Source organism: Microchirus variegatus (genome assembly GCF_963457635.1).
Source record: "Microchirus variegatus genome assembly, chromosome: 1".
Lineage (NCBI taxonomy): Eukaryota > Metazoa > Chordata > Actinopteri > Pleuronectiformes > Soleidae > Microchirus > Microchirus variegatus.
Window position 1 is genome coordinate 4,714,387 of NC_139802.1, and position 18,600 is coordinate 4,732,986.

Consider the following 18,600-nt stretch of genomic DNA (forward strand, 5'->3'; position numbering starts at 1 on the left):
GTCCTAGGATGTCCCTGTATACACTGTGTGAGAATGTGGGTCATGGTTCTGTACAGATGCCTTTTTGATTTAAAGGTGCCATGTGTAAGAATGTGGCCAAAAACAGTTACTACATTCAAATTCAAAATACCGAGGTCTTTTAGGTTTCGTTTTCTGACGTAACTGGCAACCCGTGGTTGCTCGGCAGCTGAGACTCTACTGACTGCAATGATTGGTAGACGGCGGTAGGTGGCGCCACATGCCAAAACATGATTTCAAACCATAAACATGATTTGCAGTCTGCAAAAATATTTATTTTTTATGCAAATATTTTGTCTGTACTGTTGTTGTTGGTGAGTTCAGTTTGTTATATGAACATTATTCCTGAGTCTCTGTGACATATTAGGAGGATTTTATGGCCCGTTGCTTTAAATTTATTACATAATGCACCTTTAAAACTCATTTCATGCAGACATGCCTGCCTTTAGCGTAGTAGTGGCACCTGCTGCACACTAGGTGCCCTTTTGATTTTCACCCCTGCACTTCCAAATGTCCGTGGACGCCACTGCTCATTGTTACTCCTCTCTCTTCTGTCCTCTAGTTTCCTCTAGATGCTGCACATGTCTGAGTCTGGTTCAGTCAGAGATTGTCTGGTGTAAACTGTTGTGTTTCTATTCTCTCTATAATATTCTAAGGTTTCTGTCTCCCTGTGTACAGCACCTTCAGATCATATATGTTATAACTGTGATCCAAGAGTTCCTTATTTTTGCAGTACAGCTGCTTTAAATCCAGTACTGCTTTATCAGCGCGTCTCCGTTAAGCCCCGCCTTCCATCTGTGTCATTGTCCAATGAGGTGAGAGAACCCGCTCTCCACTTCCTGTTCTCCACACTGTCACATGTTAGCGGTGTGTTAGCTCAGTCAGTCAACAGAGCAGCAGGAAAAGTGGCAATAAACGCCACTAAAGATGGTCCAGCTGAGCAGAATCTGCCTCCGGAAGGTCAGTTCTACTGCAGACATCATCATAATGACATGAAAACTGTTCCACCAACAGCGACGGTTTCACCGAAGTAGTGACATTGGCTGTGAAGCTAACTGGCTAACGTAGCACTACCTTCAAAAACATCAACACTGTGACGTCTGTGCAAGTGTTTAGCCTCACATCATGGTTTAATGTTGTCATAGTGATAGTGACCGGTTAGTATCAGACCTGCTGTTAAGTAAGTTAACATAACCTAGAATAACCAACTGTGGAATACAATTCTTATTGAACAAGCTCAGTAGCCTAGCTTAATTTAGAGTCCACTATATTTAATTTGTATTTGTATTTGTAAGTCTATTGCATGGTTGATAGTCGGCTGGTTGTCATGGAGACGTGGCTGTTACTGATTGGACTGTAATTAGTAGCTCAGCTAGTCAGTATGTATGGTGACTGAGCATGAAATGCTAATATAATATAAGATCTAATGTCTCAATGGTGTAAATTATTAAAGAGAATACTGCAATATCAACAGTAACATCGCAGTCATTGCGACTCTGCACCTGATTAGATTAGATTTTTATTTATCTATTGTATTCGCCGCTTACATATCGTCTCCATTTACTTCATATTGCAACATACACCTATGTAAAACAGTGAGTGGTCCTTATATCTCTATGTTATTATTCTTCCACAAATAGCCACCTGCTGTTTGTCCTATATAAATAGGATAAAAAGAAGTGCTTTGAATTTGAAATAGTAAAAACTAAAAAACAGTGCTGACATTAAAAGGTAACTCTGGTAACATGACTTCAGTCCAAAATCCACGTTCTTAGGAACTATTGTTAAACACAAACAAAACATACTAATCTAGATTTCTTTTTCTGGAGGAATAAACAGAAAAAGACATGGTCTCTTTCTCTCATTACTTTACATTGTGTTTTTATAATTGTGTTCTAGTATTGTCTTATTGTAAGACTAACTTGTACAGTTAAAATATTCTTCTTAGTCCTCCTTTGCATATTTAATTTCCACTGCCTTGTCTACACTGCAGTTTCCCCCTACAAGATGAATAAAGTTATCTTTATCTTAATCAGTCTCCAACTTTGATTCACATCATTCTTATGTGTGGTTTTGACTCAAATCCTCCTGGAGAAGTCGCTCTAATGTCTCTCTTTTGCCTCTTTGCAGTTTGGGAACTTTGTGGACAACCTCCGGCTGTACGTGCGCGGGGGAGGCGGTGGCATGGGTTTACCCCGTCTTGGAGGACGGGGAGGGAACGGAGGAGATGTTTGGGTGGTGGGGTCAAAGAATATGACCTTGAAGAGGATCAAGGAAAAATATCCTCAGAAACGTTTCCTTGCCGGAGCAGGAGAGAACAGCAGGTTGTTTTCCCTCAATCTAACCTTGAGTTTTATTTTGAAACCACAGTGTTTGGTCCTCGTGAACAAAAACAGTGTAACGTTATTTTTATGCTGCGTCCTTCAGCTGAAAACTGAGGAAGCGCTTGCGCGTATACAACAGCAGCGCAGGAACGGGCGGGGCGTTAGAGAAACTTAAGTTTGATCAGCATTGTGTTAACTCATTTAGCAATGGTTTGAATGTCATGGTCCTTTTTTGCTTTTTAAAAGTTACGCACTTCAGTTTTAAGCTTACAGCAGTTGTGTTCTTGGTCAGACATGTTGTTAAAAAGGTGCAAATTCTCGTCAGTCGAGTCTGTTTTGTGAATTTGTGTGTGTTTTATTTTAATGACAGTGTGCGAGCACTTAAAGGAGAGAGGGGGCAGGACAAGGAGATCTGTGCTCCTGTGGGCATCACTGTCACCACTGATGACGGCAGAATACTTGGTAACTTTTAACATCATACACTACGGGTCAAGCATTTGTGGAATAACTTTAAAGTGACTAATAATGTACATGAAAGATTTCAGTTTGGAGATAAATCTTTGTTCAGAAAACGTGAAGAGGCAACGGTTGGGGAATGTGGAGAGTAAAAGTTCCTCATTCTTCTTCAAGGTGAACTGAACGCAGTAGGTGATCGTGTGAAGGTGGCGAAAGGAGGAGCTGGAGGGACCTACCACTCCAGATTTGAACCTCAGAAGGGCCACGTCAAACACATTCGGCTTGACCTCAAACTTATCGCAGACATGGGTCTCGTTGGGTGAGAGCAGCGATGCGTGTGAACATATCAGGTCTTTTGTGCTCAAGATCCAATCGGCTTAAAGTGTTTCTGATTGTGGGATTATCTTGTGTTGAAATAGATTCCCAAATGCAGGAAAATCGTCTCTCCTCACAGCCATGTCTAACGCCACACCTCAGATTGCCAACTACGCATGTATGTCAATAATTCTACTTTTACTCAGCCATTGTAGTTACTCTTTTATCGTCATTTCTAACATCCTTGTCCCTTTACAGTTACAACTGTGAAGCCGGAGATTGGCAAACTGATGTATGACGATTACAAACAGGTATGGGAATTTATATTAATGCGTATAAGTATTATTTACCATAGTGATTGTTATTAAAGGTGCATTATGTAATAAATCTAAAGCAACTGGCCATAAAATCCTCCTAATATGTCACAGAGACTCAGGAATAATGTTCATATAACAAACTGAACTCACCAACAACAACAGTACGGACAAAATATTTGCATTAAAAAAAATATTTTGCAGACTGCAAATCATGTTTATGTTTTGAAATCATGTTTTGGAATGTGGCGCCACCTACCGCCGTCTACCAATCATTGCAGTCAGTAGATTCTCAGCTGCAGCGAAACCACGGGTTATATCTGAGCTACAATGACGGAGAAAACAAAACCTAAAAAGACCTTGGTATTTTGAATTTGAGTGTAGTAACCGTTTTTGGCCACATTCTTACATATGGCACCTTTAACTTTCAACTCTACTGTATGTTAATTGGTTTCCGTTTTGGTTCTTCTCTGTAGATCTCTGTTGCAGACCTCCCCGGCCTGATCGAGGGAGCTCACATAAATAAAGGCATGGGCCATAAGTTCCTCAAACACGTGGAGAGGACCAAACAGCTGCTGTTTGTTGTGAGTGGAGACAAAGACGTACTTTAGCATTATCAACAAATAAGCAGAGAAATCACTCAGACAAAGCACAGCTCCACCAAGGCCACTCACATTTCACAAGTGTCAAAAAGGTCCCCTATCTCACAAGGTGAACAGTTTTTTTAAAACAAATCCTGGATCTGGATTCAGAATCGTTTCGGCTTTAGAATATATTTTCAGTGTTTTACTCAACTTTTACTCTATTTACTCCAAATCCATCCTTTACTATTTAAGTCATGCTGCTCAAAAAAACCAAAAAACACAACCCCCTTGGTGGAGGTAACCAAGTATTATGCTGGTGATTGTGATGATGATTTGATTGTGTTTTATCGCACTAAAGGTGGATGTTCATGGTTTCCAGCTGGCTAGTACGACACCATTTAGGTCGGCCTTTGAAGCTGTGCAGCTCCTCACCAAGGTTACACTGACACTACACGCGAAGCATCTCAAGACACCTCTGCGTATTATTTATTCACCTGCTCTGTATTGTCCTTCATCCTCCTCTTCTTCTTTGTCGTTCTCACTGACTTAAGGAGCTGGAGTTGTATAAAGCGGAGCTTGTGTTGAAGCCTGCGCTGCTGGTGGTGAATAAGATGGACCTGCCCGACGCCGACGACAAACTAGAGGAGCTGAAGGAGCAGCTACAAAACCCAGAGGGTAAGAATTTGTCTATGTATAACTCAAAAGTATAGGACAGATTTTGATGAAAATGCGGATGTAGTTTGCGGAGCTTGGTGGATCTGGATTTGGGATTTTTAAAAACAACTGTTACCCTTAAGAGCAAGAAACTGAGTGCATTGGTGGAGGCAAGTGCTTTCTTAAGTAAATAATCTTTTTTTTGTTACTTAAAGCACGTCTTAACCTTGTGAATCCACTTAATCTACCGTTAACAGCTTCAAAACCTAATCAATGGATTCTTTAAACTCATTTTAGGCGTCCAGGAGAAAGTAATGTAAATTGACCTTTAAATATAAAAGCAAAACTAGTGTGGAGAACAAACTTTACAGATAGAATCACACAGAAAGGCTGATTTTTACATAAAACAGCCTTTAAAAAACATAAAGAAAAGCTTAATTATAACTCTTTTTTTGTAACATATCATCAGGACAATGTGACTAAAAGTGGCCGTTTGTTCACTTTTCACCATTTACTGTCTTTGCCTCCCGCAGAGTTTTCTGATCTGTTGCCTGCCGACATGATACCGAAGAAGTACATTACCTTCACACACGTGCTTCCCGTCTCTGCCACCACTGGGTTCGGTGTTGACCTTTTAAGGAGCTGCATCCGGGAGTCGCTCGATGAAGATGCCGCCATGGCAACTAAAGCCGTCCATCAAGAAAGACTGCAAGCGCTCAGGCTAAGCCTCGCATGAGCATTTGTGGAAAAACATGGACAACGCCTCGCAGATTTCCCTCTGGTCCACAGTGAACATAGTAGCTGGCAGCATCTGGTAGAGGTTATGTCGCTGTGCGGGTAAATATCATCCAGAGTCTGCGACAACAGGAACAATGCGAAGTCAGACTTTTTTGACCTTCAGAGTGAAAACACCACTGCACTGGCTGTCTCTTGTTGTCAGTGTTAATAACAACAACAGTCCTCCTTTATGCAGAGATTGTAAAAAAGACTGATGTAATGTATTTATATACCTTTAGTGAAAAGGTTGTGGTCAAGCTAATGTAACTGCAGCAACGGCTTTAGCACCAGATAAATGTACTTGGTATTCTTGACGTTTTCTCCCACAATACTTACTCTGACACCTCAACACAGGAAGTCTGATCCAACACCATAAATATTTTATAATTAAATCAACTACCCAAATAGGGTAGTAGGGTATAGGGTACTTTATAATAAGTACACACTATTAGCATTAGTTAAGCATTAATAAATATTGAATTCATCATTTATAACTCATGAATATGCATTAGGATGTAGTTTATAAACGCAGTTCTAAATGTTTTACTCATGTGCTTTATAAACTACATACTAATGCATATTCATGTGTTATAAATGATGAATTCATTATTTATTAATGCTTATCTAATGCTAATAGTGTGTACTTATTATAAAGTGTTAACACCAAAAGGTATTTAATCGAGCCATAACAAAAGGCTAGTGCTGTTTGTAAAACAAAACAAATATTCAATCTAAAAGCCACTGAATCGGTAGCAACCTGTCTTGTAGATTTAAAGATCTACAAGACCAGTTGTTACTGATGCTTTGGATATCTATGGCCTGGATGAATGAGAATATACTCACAACTGTTGTTTTTCATTCAACCGAGTCAGTTTTCCTGCTCTGCTTCTTCCTTCTTCCTCTGCGCGGTACACAAATGTCTGAAAGCTACTGGAAATGGCGGAACACGCAGTTGTGTTGATGAAAGTTTTATTTTATATTAAATATATTACAATACTGACCGATTAAGAGGGAGGAAAAATATGGGGATTGATTTTTGCATCATTAGTCTGTACAACATACAGGCATTAATTAAAAAAAAGAAAACGTCAGCAACTTCAGTATTAAGATTTGAACTAATACATGTGGGCGCTTGTAAGGTTCCTGGAGCAGCAGTGTGTCGATGTGTTCTGGCAGACTACGTGGTTATGTTTGGGTGTAATCGTGGCTGTGCTCCAGTACATAAGATACATTCAAGTCTGTGGCCATACAGAGACAGACGACTCATTTGTGGAGGCATTTGTCAAAGTCGCCCAGTAAGGATTGGCGCGTCCACTCGTGTGTGAACAGGGACTTGCAGCAGATTTTGCCAGGTGTGGAATGACCCGTCTAAAGTGGCGCGTCAATGACACCAGGATAAACATACAGTATCACGATGTCAGAAATATTACTGGAGCTCTGAGACAAATCATGCTCCACAGCCTGGACCACAAGAGAACCAGGGTGAGAAAGCGTTCTCTGGACGAAGGCAAATCATGAGCCCATTCAGAGCGGCGTAGTAACACCTGTGTCCAAATCTTTAAACAATACAGATCAGCACATGCCAGAGGGGAGAAATAATGTTTCATCATCATGTGTCCGATCAAACTCATTAAACACACAGAATTACAAGTAATGCACTAAATAACAGGTTTGGACACTTGCTGTACATAATGCTGAGAAAAAGGTGAACATTACAAAGGTACTTAATAAAAAGATACTAATAGCAATATTAGTCCAATATTGTGACAATCATATTACCTATACAGTCCTAATGCATACATGAATTACAAATGAACGGGTGTCCACGCCGGAACTAAAACTAAACGACAATAAATGACAAACATGAGGCCTTAAGACAACAGTGTCTACACAAGGTAGAGCAATGAGTTGTAACTGTACAAAGAAGTGATAGTTTCCAGGGAATTCCACCTTAAATAGCTACATGACAAACCCTTCTTTATCGATCATGTTTAAACCCAGGGATTTCCTGCTCTGAATTGCCCTAAAGACAGTGTATTCTGTGCAGTAGGCCACGAAGGGAAACAGTCGTTCAGTGACATGCTCTCTGCTCCGTGTTCCTAGAAACAGCCTACCAGAGAAATAATGCAATTTGATATAGAACTGTCATGCTGTTGGTCTTCACAAGCTCAAAACACTGTACAGCATAGGTAATCATTTACAAGCTAAATATCTCAATCATCACAGCTAAATCCAAAATGCACATCTCAAGGTTCTCGCAAAGTGTCGCGACGCTCGCCGTGACGTCGTGTGCGACCTGACCCTTCTCTTAACGGCATCAAAGGGGGGGGAAACTTGCAAAAACCACACGAGTGAAACGTGGTAAATCTATAACTACGTCAGACACATCTCAGTCCATTCGTTTCACACGGGAAATGGCACGTAAAACTATTTGTCTAAATTAATACCGTCGCGGTGACATTCTCGACTGCGTCACAATCAATATCTTCCTCTGGTTGTTGTTCCTTCATGTCTGTGCATTTCTCCCAAAGATGGATGGAAACCAGAGCTAATATGAACACATTCTGCTATGGATGGACGGAGAGAAAACCTTTTCGAGGTCACGGTCACACATACGGAAAATGTTGAGAAGGGGAGGGAAACAAATTAGGACAGAAAGTAGAATCACAGACAGGTGTCATCTACAGAGACTCACTTCTGTCTACAACACAATACACAAGGAAGAGGAACTTTTTCCTCCTTCAAAATAAAAGCAAAAATGTGTTTGTTTTTTTTACTGTACATATTTACACACACACACAAGGCAATGGGATAAGGAGGAGGAGGGGTGAGGGTCGCGTCCATGTCTTGGCTTATGGGTTATAATTGTTGATATAATATGAGTTTTCCTATAATGGAGAGAAAGCATCAAAGCCTACAGAAGGTATAAAATCACTGTCCTCCCCCACATGCTTTTCCCCTCCGATCAGATCGCCGCTCTCCTCGTCTCGTCAGTGGGAGGAGTTTGCTGATAAACAGGTTTATCTCATGCATACAGTGTTTTCTACAGTGATTCGCGTGCGTCAAAAATGATCCAGCGATGCCGTGTGATACGATGACCCGCTCCTGGTGAAGTCTCAGGAAACAGTGGGCGCCGAAAGTGAGTGAGCGAGTGAGTGTGATTAGAGTTGAGTTAAGGAGGATGTGTTGTGGTTTAAGGTTTTCAGGGACGGGGGGAGGGGGGGGTGGGGTTTGGTGGGTGTGGGGGCTCAGAGTGGCGTGGGTTTGGAGGCCCGTTGGTGAAGGCTGAGCAGACTGAACAGCTCAGTCTCAGCTTCAGCTGGTCTGGAGTGGATATGGAGCTGGTTTCTCTGCCATCACTCTGCCATCATCGAGTGGTGATCCACTGAATGTGAAGGCTCGACGGCCTCAGAGATGGTTTCTACGCACCAACTCGCACACACACCGCTGCCTAGTTCCACTCCGGGTTGGGGGCTCTCTCTATCTATCTCTTCCTCATTAGTCGCTTAAGAGTCAATTGTGTTTTCGTTTTTTGTGTGTTTTTCATTCACAGACAAGGAGAGACAAGTGTAGTTCCTTAAGGTCTTTTGCTGAATGGGTTACACGGCTGTTATATTGAAGTCTCCCACAGCTGCAGAGACAAGAGAAGGCACAGAAAAGAGAAAGAAAAGACATTTATACAGGTTCAAGTCTTTTATACTTAGAGAGCTGTGTTGGACTTATGAGCTGTATCAGCAAGTATTCTGAGCTCCTCTGTGTTTGTCTGAGTGAAATTATACGCAAACAGAAGATTAATCGAGTACCTGGCTCCACATTTTTAACCACAGACTTATCTTTCTACTCAGATAGATTAGACATATATACACAAGTGTATATATACATATAAACATATATACATATACATATATACACATATACATATATACACATATACATATACAGTACAGACCAAAAGTTTGGACACACTTCCTCATTCAAGTAAATGGAAAGGTGTGTCCAAACTTTTGGTCTGTACTGTATATACATACACATATACATATATATACACACACATATATATACACACATATATATACACATACACATATATATATACACATATATATACATACACATATATATACACATATATATACATACATAGATGTATACATAATTATATACATACATATATACATACATACATATATATATATACATACATACATACACACACATATATATATGTATACGTGTATATATATGTCTGTTGGTGTGTTTAAGCAAACTGTTAACGTGTTTAGATCGTACAACGTGTATGTAAAGCTCAAGTATATCTTGGATAAACCTGGCGTAATAGAGCTTTTTTTTTTACAGCACATCATTTGAAATAGTAGGACAAAACAAAAACACAGGTTTTACAACATAATGTAACATAAATGATTAGATTTTAAGTTCCTCACATTCATGTATAATGATTTGCCCTATTGTGTGCCTAATAATGCAGAATCAGGATACTTGCCCGGGCACTCTGCCTGTTGGCTTTTCTCTGGTCGTCGGGGAGAGGGGGCATGGGGTACGGGTACTTCCTGCTGGACGCAATAGATCCTGTAGAGGAAGTGGGAGACTTGGCAGGGGATAGGGTCCTGAGGAAAAGAGAAAGAGAAATTATTAGAGTATTGCCCCGTTCATTTCTCGACGGTGTCCTATTGAGTTGGCCAAAGACACAGACTGATAAACGAGGGCAGAGCGAGGAAGGTAACCTCGTGTTAGGTCTGTGACGTTGGCCAACATCGTCCTTGAGCTGCTCTAATTATTCACTGTTCTCCTTCCTGCGGAGAGAGGTTGCTCTTAAAAGCACAGACAGACAGATCATGTAATCTGCTGAAATAGAAGACCATAACTCAGCCTTTATGGGCAACCTCTGTACACAGCATGAACTTCTGTTTTCCAGCAGTACACAGTACAACCCAGCAGAGGAGTGGACATAGTCATGGTTTCCTGCAATCTCACATGCTTCACTATGCAACAGCATCACCCTGCACTGACACACAAGAGGCCAGCATTAGCAGAAATACACCTCAGGCCTCTATGAAATAAAACATGCTGCTAGCTGGAGACACACTACAAGGATTTCTGCCCACGATTCACAGTTGGGCAGTAGTTGGGGAAAAGTCGCCAGGCCTCGTTGGTGAGGATTAAAGACCCGACCTGACCTTAATCGCAGTCAATCAAACATGTTTTTAACATTTTGAGCCGACTCGACACACTCAGGTAGTGTGAACTGATTACTGAGCCGACTGCAAACACATGTTGCAACACAACAGCCAATGAAAAAGAGTATGTGGGACATACAGGAAGTAGCTTGAGAAGACAAAGACGACAGGAAGTGGCGCGAACATCAAAAACGACGACGGTGATGTTTGTTGTCGCTCGACTACAAACGACTAATGTGACAGTTGTGTAGTGTGTCTCCAGCTTTAAAGGTAGACGTTTCTTATTCCACCACAGAACGTTGGATCAGTGAGTAAACGATGAATGCTGGCAGCAGTGAGTATGATGAGGCAACAGCAGACCAGACCACAGCTGGGTGAGAACACCCGTGAGATTCAGGGGGGGGGGAGGTTTTACAGAAAGCCACCGCCACTGTGTGACGGTCAAAAATACCTGGGCTGGACAAAGCAGTGGAGAGAGTGGAGAGGTTTGGCTGAAGGACCTGTTCCAGAAGTGCTTTTAATAAAAGCTCTAAATATGAAGTCATTCTGTAAGTTATGTTGGGCCCATAACTTTAGATGAAATTGAGCTTTTACAGTGATTTTTGTTGTCAGTAATGTTATTTTTCTGCCTCTGTTTGGTCTTTATGAACACAAAGTATATGACATTATTTGTATGCTGCACTTCATCTGAAAACAAGCTCTGTCAAGCAAAACTATCAGTCAAACTCCAACCTGATTACAGTTGTCTCATTCACACAATATGTTAACTTGCCACTGACCCATAAGTAGTATTGAGACAATTCCACCATGTCATAAAATGCAGCCATGTTGCTGCACTCAGGAACAAAGACTTAATGCCCGACTGTTATTATAAAAAATGATCATTGCCTTAACACATTATTGGACTAGGTTATCAGATCTACAGTATGGCTCTTTCCTCAAGTCCACTGTTAAATGTAAACTAAATAAATACTACAGTTATTCATTAGAAGAAAAATATATATTAAAATATATGCAAATATTTTGCATGTTCCCATCACATTTGGTCTTATAATTTTGTAGTTGGACTCTAATGTTTACCATTTGTTATTTATTAATCGGCCAATAGTTACAGATAATACATTTTTGCTTTGAGAAGCAATGTATTTTTTGATGACCTGTTCTTTGAATCTAATAATTTGTGTATACATTACTTTTGTTGGAAATACTGCGCAAAGACATACAATTGGATCGGAGAGACAGACCATTAGTGTTGTTCAATACCTGGTGCTAATTTAAATGTTATTATTTATTTATTTATTCATTCATTTCTTATTTTACCAGATGGTGGAAATAAAGAAAATCAAGTATGGGCAAAAATGATCGGCATCAATTTTCAGCCAGCGGCTGCCCTGATTTCTAAAAAATCAGTCGACTTCTAATCGATACGATTCAATCAGGAAACTTGGGCTTGAAGGAATCTATCAATCAATGATGACGTTGGATGGAGAAATGACCTCGATAATTATTATACTCCACACTCTACAAAGTCCTCCGCATCTCCTCTCCACTCAGTTCCACTGATTCCATCACTGAGCCTGTGTTAGAGCAGGGGAAGGGACAGGGATGAGCTCCTGGACACACTGAAGGTCTATAGATCACAATAGTGACCGAGTGTTAGGTGATATTTAGTTTGTTGAAATGAAAGAGCAGTCAGTGCAGAGCCAACGGTGCGCGTTTGTCGTCATCTATAGACCTTGGACACGATCACAGACGTGGGTTCGTCGTAGCGGCTCAGCGATGATGTCGGCGAACAAAATATTACGTTTGGCCTCGCGGTGACGTCATCGCTGACGACCCAAGACACTTAGTGACACGACAACACTGAACATGCAGAGGTGACGAGAGGCGGAGGGGGAGAAACAGAGGACGGGATGAGACCATGAAAGTATAACTGCAACACTAGCACAGGCGGCAAGAGCCATATTACAGCAGGAAAATAAACAAATCTGCAAAATAATTTGTATGTAGCTGTTCAAAAAGAAAAGAAAAAAACCGTTAAAAAAAAACTGGGCAACATATATGATATAATGTGAAGCAGAAAAACTTTAATTTATTTATTTATGCTCAGCAGGAAGCAGACCTTTAAATCTCCAAATTGCGGCGAGAGCTTTCTGCCACATTTGACTTACTTTTTATTGTTCGGCTCTAATTCTAACTTTCTTTGAACAAACGACAAATCAAATGAAAAAGTGAGGAGGGGGGAGGTTAAGACAAGCGTGTGAGGAAGAGGACATGGTCTGAGGTAATACCTAAGGTAAGGTCCTCGAGTGTTTCTATTCACATCTTCTACCCATTTAGTTACATCATAACACTCTGTTTTGATGCGAGGGGTTAAATACCTGTGGGAAGTGTGGGGGGGGAGGGGGAGGGAGGAGGACACAACACAAGGAGGGGGGAGAAGAGAGAAAAGGAAAGAAGGAAGGGAGTAAGGAAGGAAGGAAGGAAAAAGAAAAGGACAGAAAATCTCCAGAAATAAGTGTGAGGGATGAGAGAGGAGAGTAAATATTTTAGGAAAGCAGAGCAGAGCAAAGACATCCTGCACAAACACCAAGATGCACTTGAGAAAAATGGCGAGAAAGATGGCAGACAGACCTGTGTGCGGTGTCGGATGAAAACAGCGAGCGCGTAAAATGGCAAAACAACGTTTGTGTCGTGTGTTTATACAGGCTCGGTTGCAAACAGGCTACATGTCACATCATTCCAAGCGGTTAGCTTGTAGCCACTCAGTCGGTATCATGCTCGCAGTGAGAGCAGGTGCACTGCAGACTATACTTCAGTATGCCAAGACCTTCACACCTACAAACACGAGGCAGTCGATGCACACCGTTTTCACACATTGTTCGTTCACAGTCAACAGGCAAGAGTGCAAGTCCTTCATTAGTTCACAGGGGATGAAGTTCTCAAAGATGTACGGACTGCAACAGACGCGTGACTCGGCGTAACATACTCTTTATACCTCTGTCTGTGTCTTACATAAAACATAAGAGGCGTTAAGATAAAGAGTACAAGGAGTAGGATTTCTCCCAGAATTGTTTCTATGCTGTCAAAAGTAATTTAAACTAATATTATCTCTTTTCTAACTGCCAACAATTCGAACAAAAAGACCAAAACAGTAAATGAATCCACCTTTAAAGCTAAAGTAAGTAAGTCACACATCACAAAGCAAGTCTCAAGTCTTAATCTTCAAGTCTCAAGCAAGTCCCAAGTCATTCTTGCAGGAATTAAGTCAAGTCGAGTTCCTGCATTAAATCAAGCAAGTTACAAGTCAAGGCGTATGAATATATAGAATATGAAGATGATTTTCCAGATATTGCACATTTAATATGCTAAAAAAAAGTAATTTTGAACTGTTACAGAAACACTGTATTAGGACTGCTTCATGATCCCATACAGCTGAACTGTTTATAAAATGTGTAAATAATGAACATCAATAAAACTAGAATAAATACAACTACAGAGCCTAAATGTAAAGAATATTGACATTAGACCTGCATCAAATCATTTCAAATATTAGCCTTGAAAACTGCAAATTTCACACACTAATCATAACCAGCGTTTGATCCGCCAAGACGTAAACTAGCGTTAGGTTAAAATAGCAACCAACTGACTTTCCTGTCTTCCCTTCCTTTGTGGGATTTGAAGCGTCACATAGTGGTGTTGGTGTCGCTCGGTTGCCAGGTTTGTACGCAAGCTCCCCCGAAAGCAGACGCGCAAACTGTAACGTTACGTTAGCTCCTCAGTATTTGAGAAAATGTCAGTATTTCATAAGTCAAGTCATTTCGAGCCATTTGACTCTCGTTTAATTCGAGTCGAGTCTTTTACCAACGTTAGTGAAGCAAGTCTCAAGTCCTCAAGAAAGTCGTCAAGAAAGTCTTGAACAGCCTCACACCCCTCTCTAAACACACCAATAATTCCTAACACATGCACTACTGAATACAGTTTGCATAAAAACTAATGAATCAAAACAAGTTTATGTGTATAGCGTCAGGGCAAAGACCTGAAAATACTATAGAGAGAAGAGAAAACTAACTATTTTACACTGGAATTACATTTTTGACACATATCCAATCATTTACATATGCAGGAAGCAGTCAGGCCTGGTGGTTGGTGGGCTCTACATAAAAAGGTGGAAACATGTTGACAACTACATTGTTTTTGGTCTTTAAATGGGATTTGTTGACATGCAAACGAAGAACTAACACCAATCGAAGATATGAAAATCCAACAAACTGGTTAATCACGTCTGTTTACCAGCAGAGCTTTTATTAATGTGTTCAGTGACAACATCCACAATCATTAGGAACTTACTCTGTGGAGTTAGAGCGAGCGCGGAACTTCTTTCCTTTCAGTTTTTTCCGATTCCCACTAAGATTTCCTGGAGATAAACAAAACATAAACACACATTTGACAAAATTATATATACTGGTACAGTCTTTTGTCGAGGTGCTCGGTAAAAGAAAACGATTCTAAAGCAAGTGAATTGCCTCATGTACTGATACATGTTATATGGAAGTTAATTTCAATACCTTTTTAAGATTTTTTTCTCAAAATATTTTAAGACCTTATCACCACTTCAAGCTGTAATCAGCAGCACGTATTTAACCTTACAAAACAGTTTTAGTTTGCAATTAGGTCTATAGAGCACAACCATACAAAGGAACTCATGAGCTGGAAAGGAACAAAGCTGAAAATAATGCATGAAAACAAAGGCAAGGTTTAATAAAATAAACAACATGTGACAATTTGACTCAAGTATTCATGATTTTGGAGTTTATTTCGTGTGATTTCAGATATGAGGAGCGTGCCCACTGTCGCAAGATGCGTAACGTCACATGTGCACGCGCATTGTTGCCTGGGCAAAATGTAATGCCTCACGAAATTGTGATTAAGACTTTTTTATGCTTTTTAAGGACCTTAAAGGTGCATTATGTAATAAATCTAAAGCAACTGGCCATAAAATCCTCCTAATATGTCACAGAGACTCAGGAATAATGTTCATATAACAAACTGAACTCACCAACAACAACAACAGTACAGACAAAATATTTGCAATTAAAAAAAAATATTTTGCAGACTGCAAATCACGTTTATGTTTCGACATGGCATGTGGCGCCACCTACCGCCGTCTACCAATCATTGCAGTCAGTAGAGTCTCAGCTGCTGAGCAACCACGGGTTGCCAGTTACGTCAGAAAACGAAACCTAAAAGACCTCGGTATTTTGAATTTGAATGTAGTAACTGTTTTTGGCCACATTCTTACATATGGCACCTTTAATTTTTCCAAAATTGATTTATCAACTTTTAATACTTTTTAAGACCGCGCAGACACCCTGTGATAGAATGATTGATTACTTTGGCTCCGACTAAGGCTACATGCAACATTTCACTAACAGAACTTGCACTATGATGATCTATAACTATCCTTTGTGCAGCCTATTTCCTGCATTTACTTAAAAAAAAAAGAAAAGAAAAAAAGAAGGAAGGAATAACTGACATTTGTTCTTTTTGAGACACCAAAATAAAATTAAGTACAAGCATTTCCCCTCTCTGGGAATTTTGTGTGTTACCTTGCCATGAGTTGCTCCTTGGTCGCCCGTTTTCACAAATGTCGGAAACGTGTTTTGCATCTGGGATTCTCTCACTCCATGAGTGTGACAGTCCATTAGACCTAAACACACACACACACACACACACACAAATACAGCAAGGAAAACATATTATTGGTAACATCACTGTGACTAATTATTATAATATTATAATATTATATGCTGCCTTCCCCGCTCCGGTTGCAGATGTAGAGACGAGGGAAAGGCTGAGATAAATGAAGGCGAAAATGAAGACTCCATTACAGCAGATGACAACGTTATGAGTCACGAAAGAGCATCATGACATGGGGAGAGTGGCATGACGTGAGTACTGAGGTGTTTTCTGCAAAACTCTATTACACTGTTAGAACATTACGCTCCAAAAACGGAAATACACGTCCGTCAAAAGCCACGATCACACAAGAACATACTGAACTGGTCTACACTCATGAACACAACACACACACACACAGTGAATGAAAGAGTGATGATGAGGTGGCACACCTGAAGCCAAACAGTGAGATGTTCTGAGAAATGGATGGGATGGAGGGAGTGAAGGACAGGGTGCAAATCTGCAGGTGCGACAGGCAGGCTGACCTCTTCTTGGAGCTGCAGCCAGAGTTTGTGCTGACACCCGGAGGCATGTCACTGTAAAAGGAATCTGCATCCCCAGGCTTTGTGACATAGTCACCTGGGGGCATTTGCCTATAAATACAGAACAACACTTTAAGATAGAAGTAGACATAGAAAATGACAGAAAGAAAATGTCCAGCTTACTATATCTTTACAAATAAATGTGTCACTAGTTTCAACAAATTTTTCTTTTCCTTAAGCAATTCTATTCCTAATCTGAGCAAGTAATTAAAAATAGATAAATGATGAATGAATTATATTCAAACCGACTGAGTCGCTGTGATGAAATGTGTATTTTTGTCTCGCAAATTTCTGGCAGTTTACTTTATACTTTTACTGCACTGCATATTACTTTTCTTGACAGGGAAATTCACATTTTTCTTTGCAGTTTAACATTTTCTTTACAAAATACAAGGCATATAAGGCTAGCTTGTAGAATATGATTTGTTATACACTCGTTTCCATCACTATATAGATTAAAAAAATTGATTTATAAAAAATACAGATCGGAGTAATTCTTACATCAACGGTTATTTTGAAGCACAATGAGCACATTTTGTTTATCCACAGTAATAAAAAGCCAATTTGCAATCAAACTCTTGTAATAATTAAAAACATATTACAAAATATAATAAAACAAAATTGTGTGGAGACAAAAACCTAATAAGTCTTAAAGCACACTTGAACACAACAAAAAAATCTGACATTTTGAATGAATACAAGAAAAAAACATTAAAGTGAGCAAACCGGCAGAATCTTCGGTGAACCTCAGACTCAACGTAGCATCTCTGCTTGTAGCTCCTGTGAAGAGAAGTACACATTTTACACAATAACTATAATGTTGCTTTTATCAAATTTTATCAAAGTTGTGCATAATAATAAAGTGTAAAGTCATGATTCACAAGCCTCAAAACAAAGTCATTTTCACTAAGGAATCCATTATCATTAGCAGTGATCCCAATGTTTATTGGGATCATCCATCCATCCATTATCTACCGCTTTATCCTCCACCAGAGAGTCGCGGGGGCTGCTGTGCCTATCTTAGCTGACATAGGCGGGGTACACCCTGGACAGTTCGCCAGTCCATCACAGGGCCACATATAGAGACAAACAACCATTCACTCACACTCTCACACCTACGGTCAATTTAGAGTGACCAATTCAGCTAATCCCCATATCGCATGTTTTTGGACTGTGGGAGGAAGCCGGAGAACCCGGAGAAAACCCACGCACACGCGGGGAGAACATGCAAACTCCTTGCAGAAAGGCCCATGTTCTTATTGGGATCAATTAAACCAAATATTGTTCTTTTTTTTGTTTTATTTAGAAGCCATTAAGGACAGGACGAGAGTCAGAAAAAGGAAAACATTTGCGCGAAACAGCAAAATAAGTTTTTCTTTACGGCGCTAAAAATCCTCTCACACCCTCACAAGGTCACGGCCTCTCAGATCCTTTGAGGCCTGACCACTGGTTTGGAAATCACTGACTGACAACATCACAGATTCAGGTTACAGGGACACTTACTTGTAGCACCACGCTGTTACAGCCAGTATGAGCGCCAGGAAGAGGATGGAGCCCACAATGGCCCCGACGACGATGTTCGTACTGGTGATACCTGAAACAGAGGAGAGTGGTGGTGGTGTGTGTGTGTGTGTGTGTTAATTGATAAGTGTCTTGTTCCACGAGTCACGTGGACACGCGGG

General features: G+C 40.3%; 2 protein-coding genes across 2 annotated transcripts in view; one reads left to right on the forward strand and one right to left on the reverse strand.

The window, feature by feature from the left end:
• The first annotated feature begins 877 nt into the window (after nucleotides 1–877).
• gtpbp10 (GTP-binding protein 10 (putative)) lies at nucleotides 878–5,756 on the forward strand. Its single transcript, XM_083887111.1, has 10 exons — nucleotides 878–978; nucleotides 2,149–2,342; nucleotides 2,713–2,804; nucleotides 2,973–3,117; nucleotides 3,218–3,291; nucleotides 3,372–3,424; nucleotides 3,904–4,011; nucleotides 4,370–4,447; nucleotides 4,563–4,686; nucleotides 5,199–5,756. Exons 1-10 carry the CDS (start codon nucleotides 946–948, stop codon nucleotides 5,399–5,401), a joined length of 1,104 nt encoding a protein of 367 aa, XP_083743237.1. The 5' UTR covers nucleotides 878–945; the 3' UTR covers nucleotides 5,402–5,756.
• A 3,285-nt stretch (nucleotides 5,757–9,041) lies between these two features.
• Nucleotides 9,042–18,600, reverse strand: part of adam22 (ADAM metallopeptidase domain 22) — a gene marked incomplete at both ends in the record, with an annotated part of 63,761 nt that continues 54,202 nt past the window's right edge. The window contains 7 exons of the mRNA XM_083895629.1: nucleotides 9,042–9,073; nucleotides 9,940–10,067; nucleotides 14,988–15,054; nucleotides 16,247–16,347; nucleotides 16,769–16,969; nucleotides 17,645–17,698; nucleotides 18,422–18,512. Of these exons, the coding sequence (XP_083751755.1) occupies nucleotides 9,042–9,073; nucleotides 9,940–10,067; nucleotides 14,988–15,054; nucleotides 16,247–16,347; nucleotides 16,769–16,969; nucleotides 17,645–17,698; nucleotides 18,422–18,512 (674 nt within the window). The remainder of the gene's footprint in view (nucleotides 9,074–9,939; nucleotides 10,068–14,987; nucleotides 15,055–16,246; nucleotides 16,348–16,768; nucleotides 16,970–17,644; nucleotides 17,699–18,421; nucleotides 18,513–18,600) is intronic.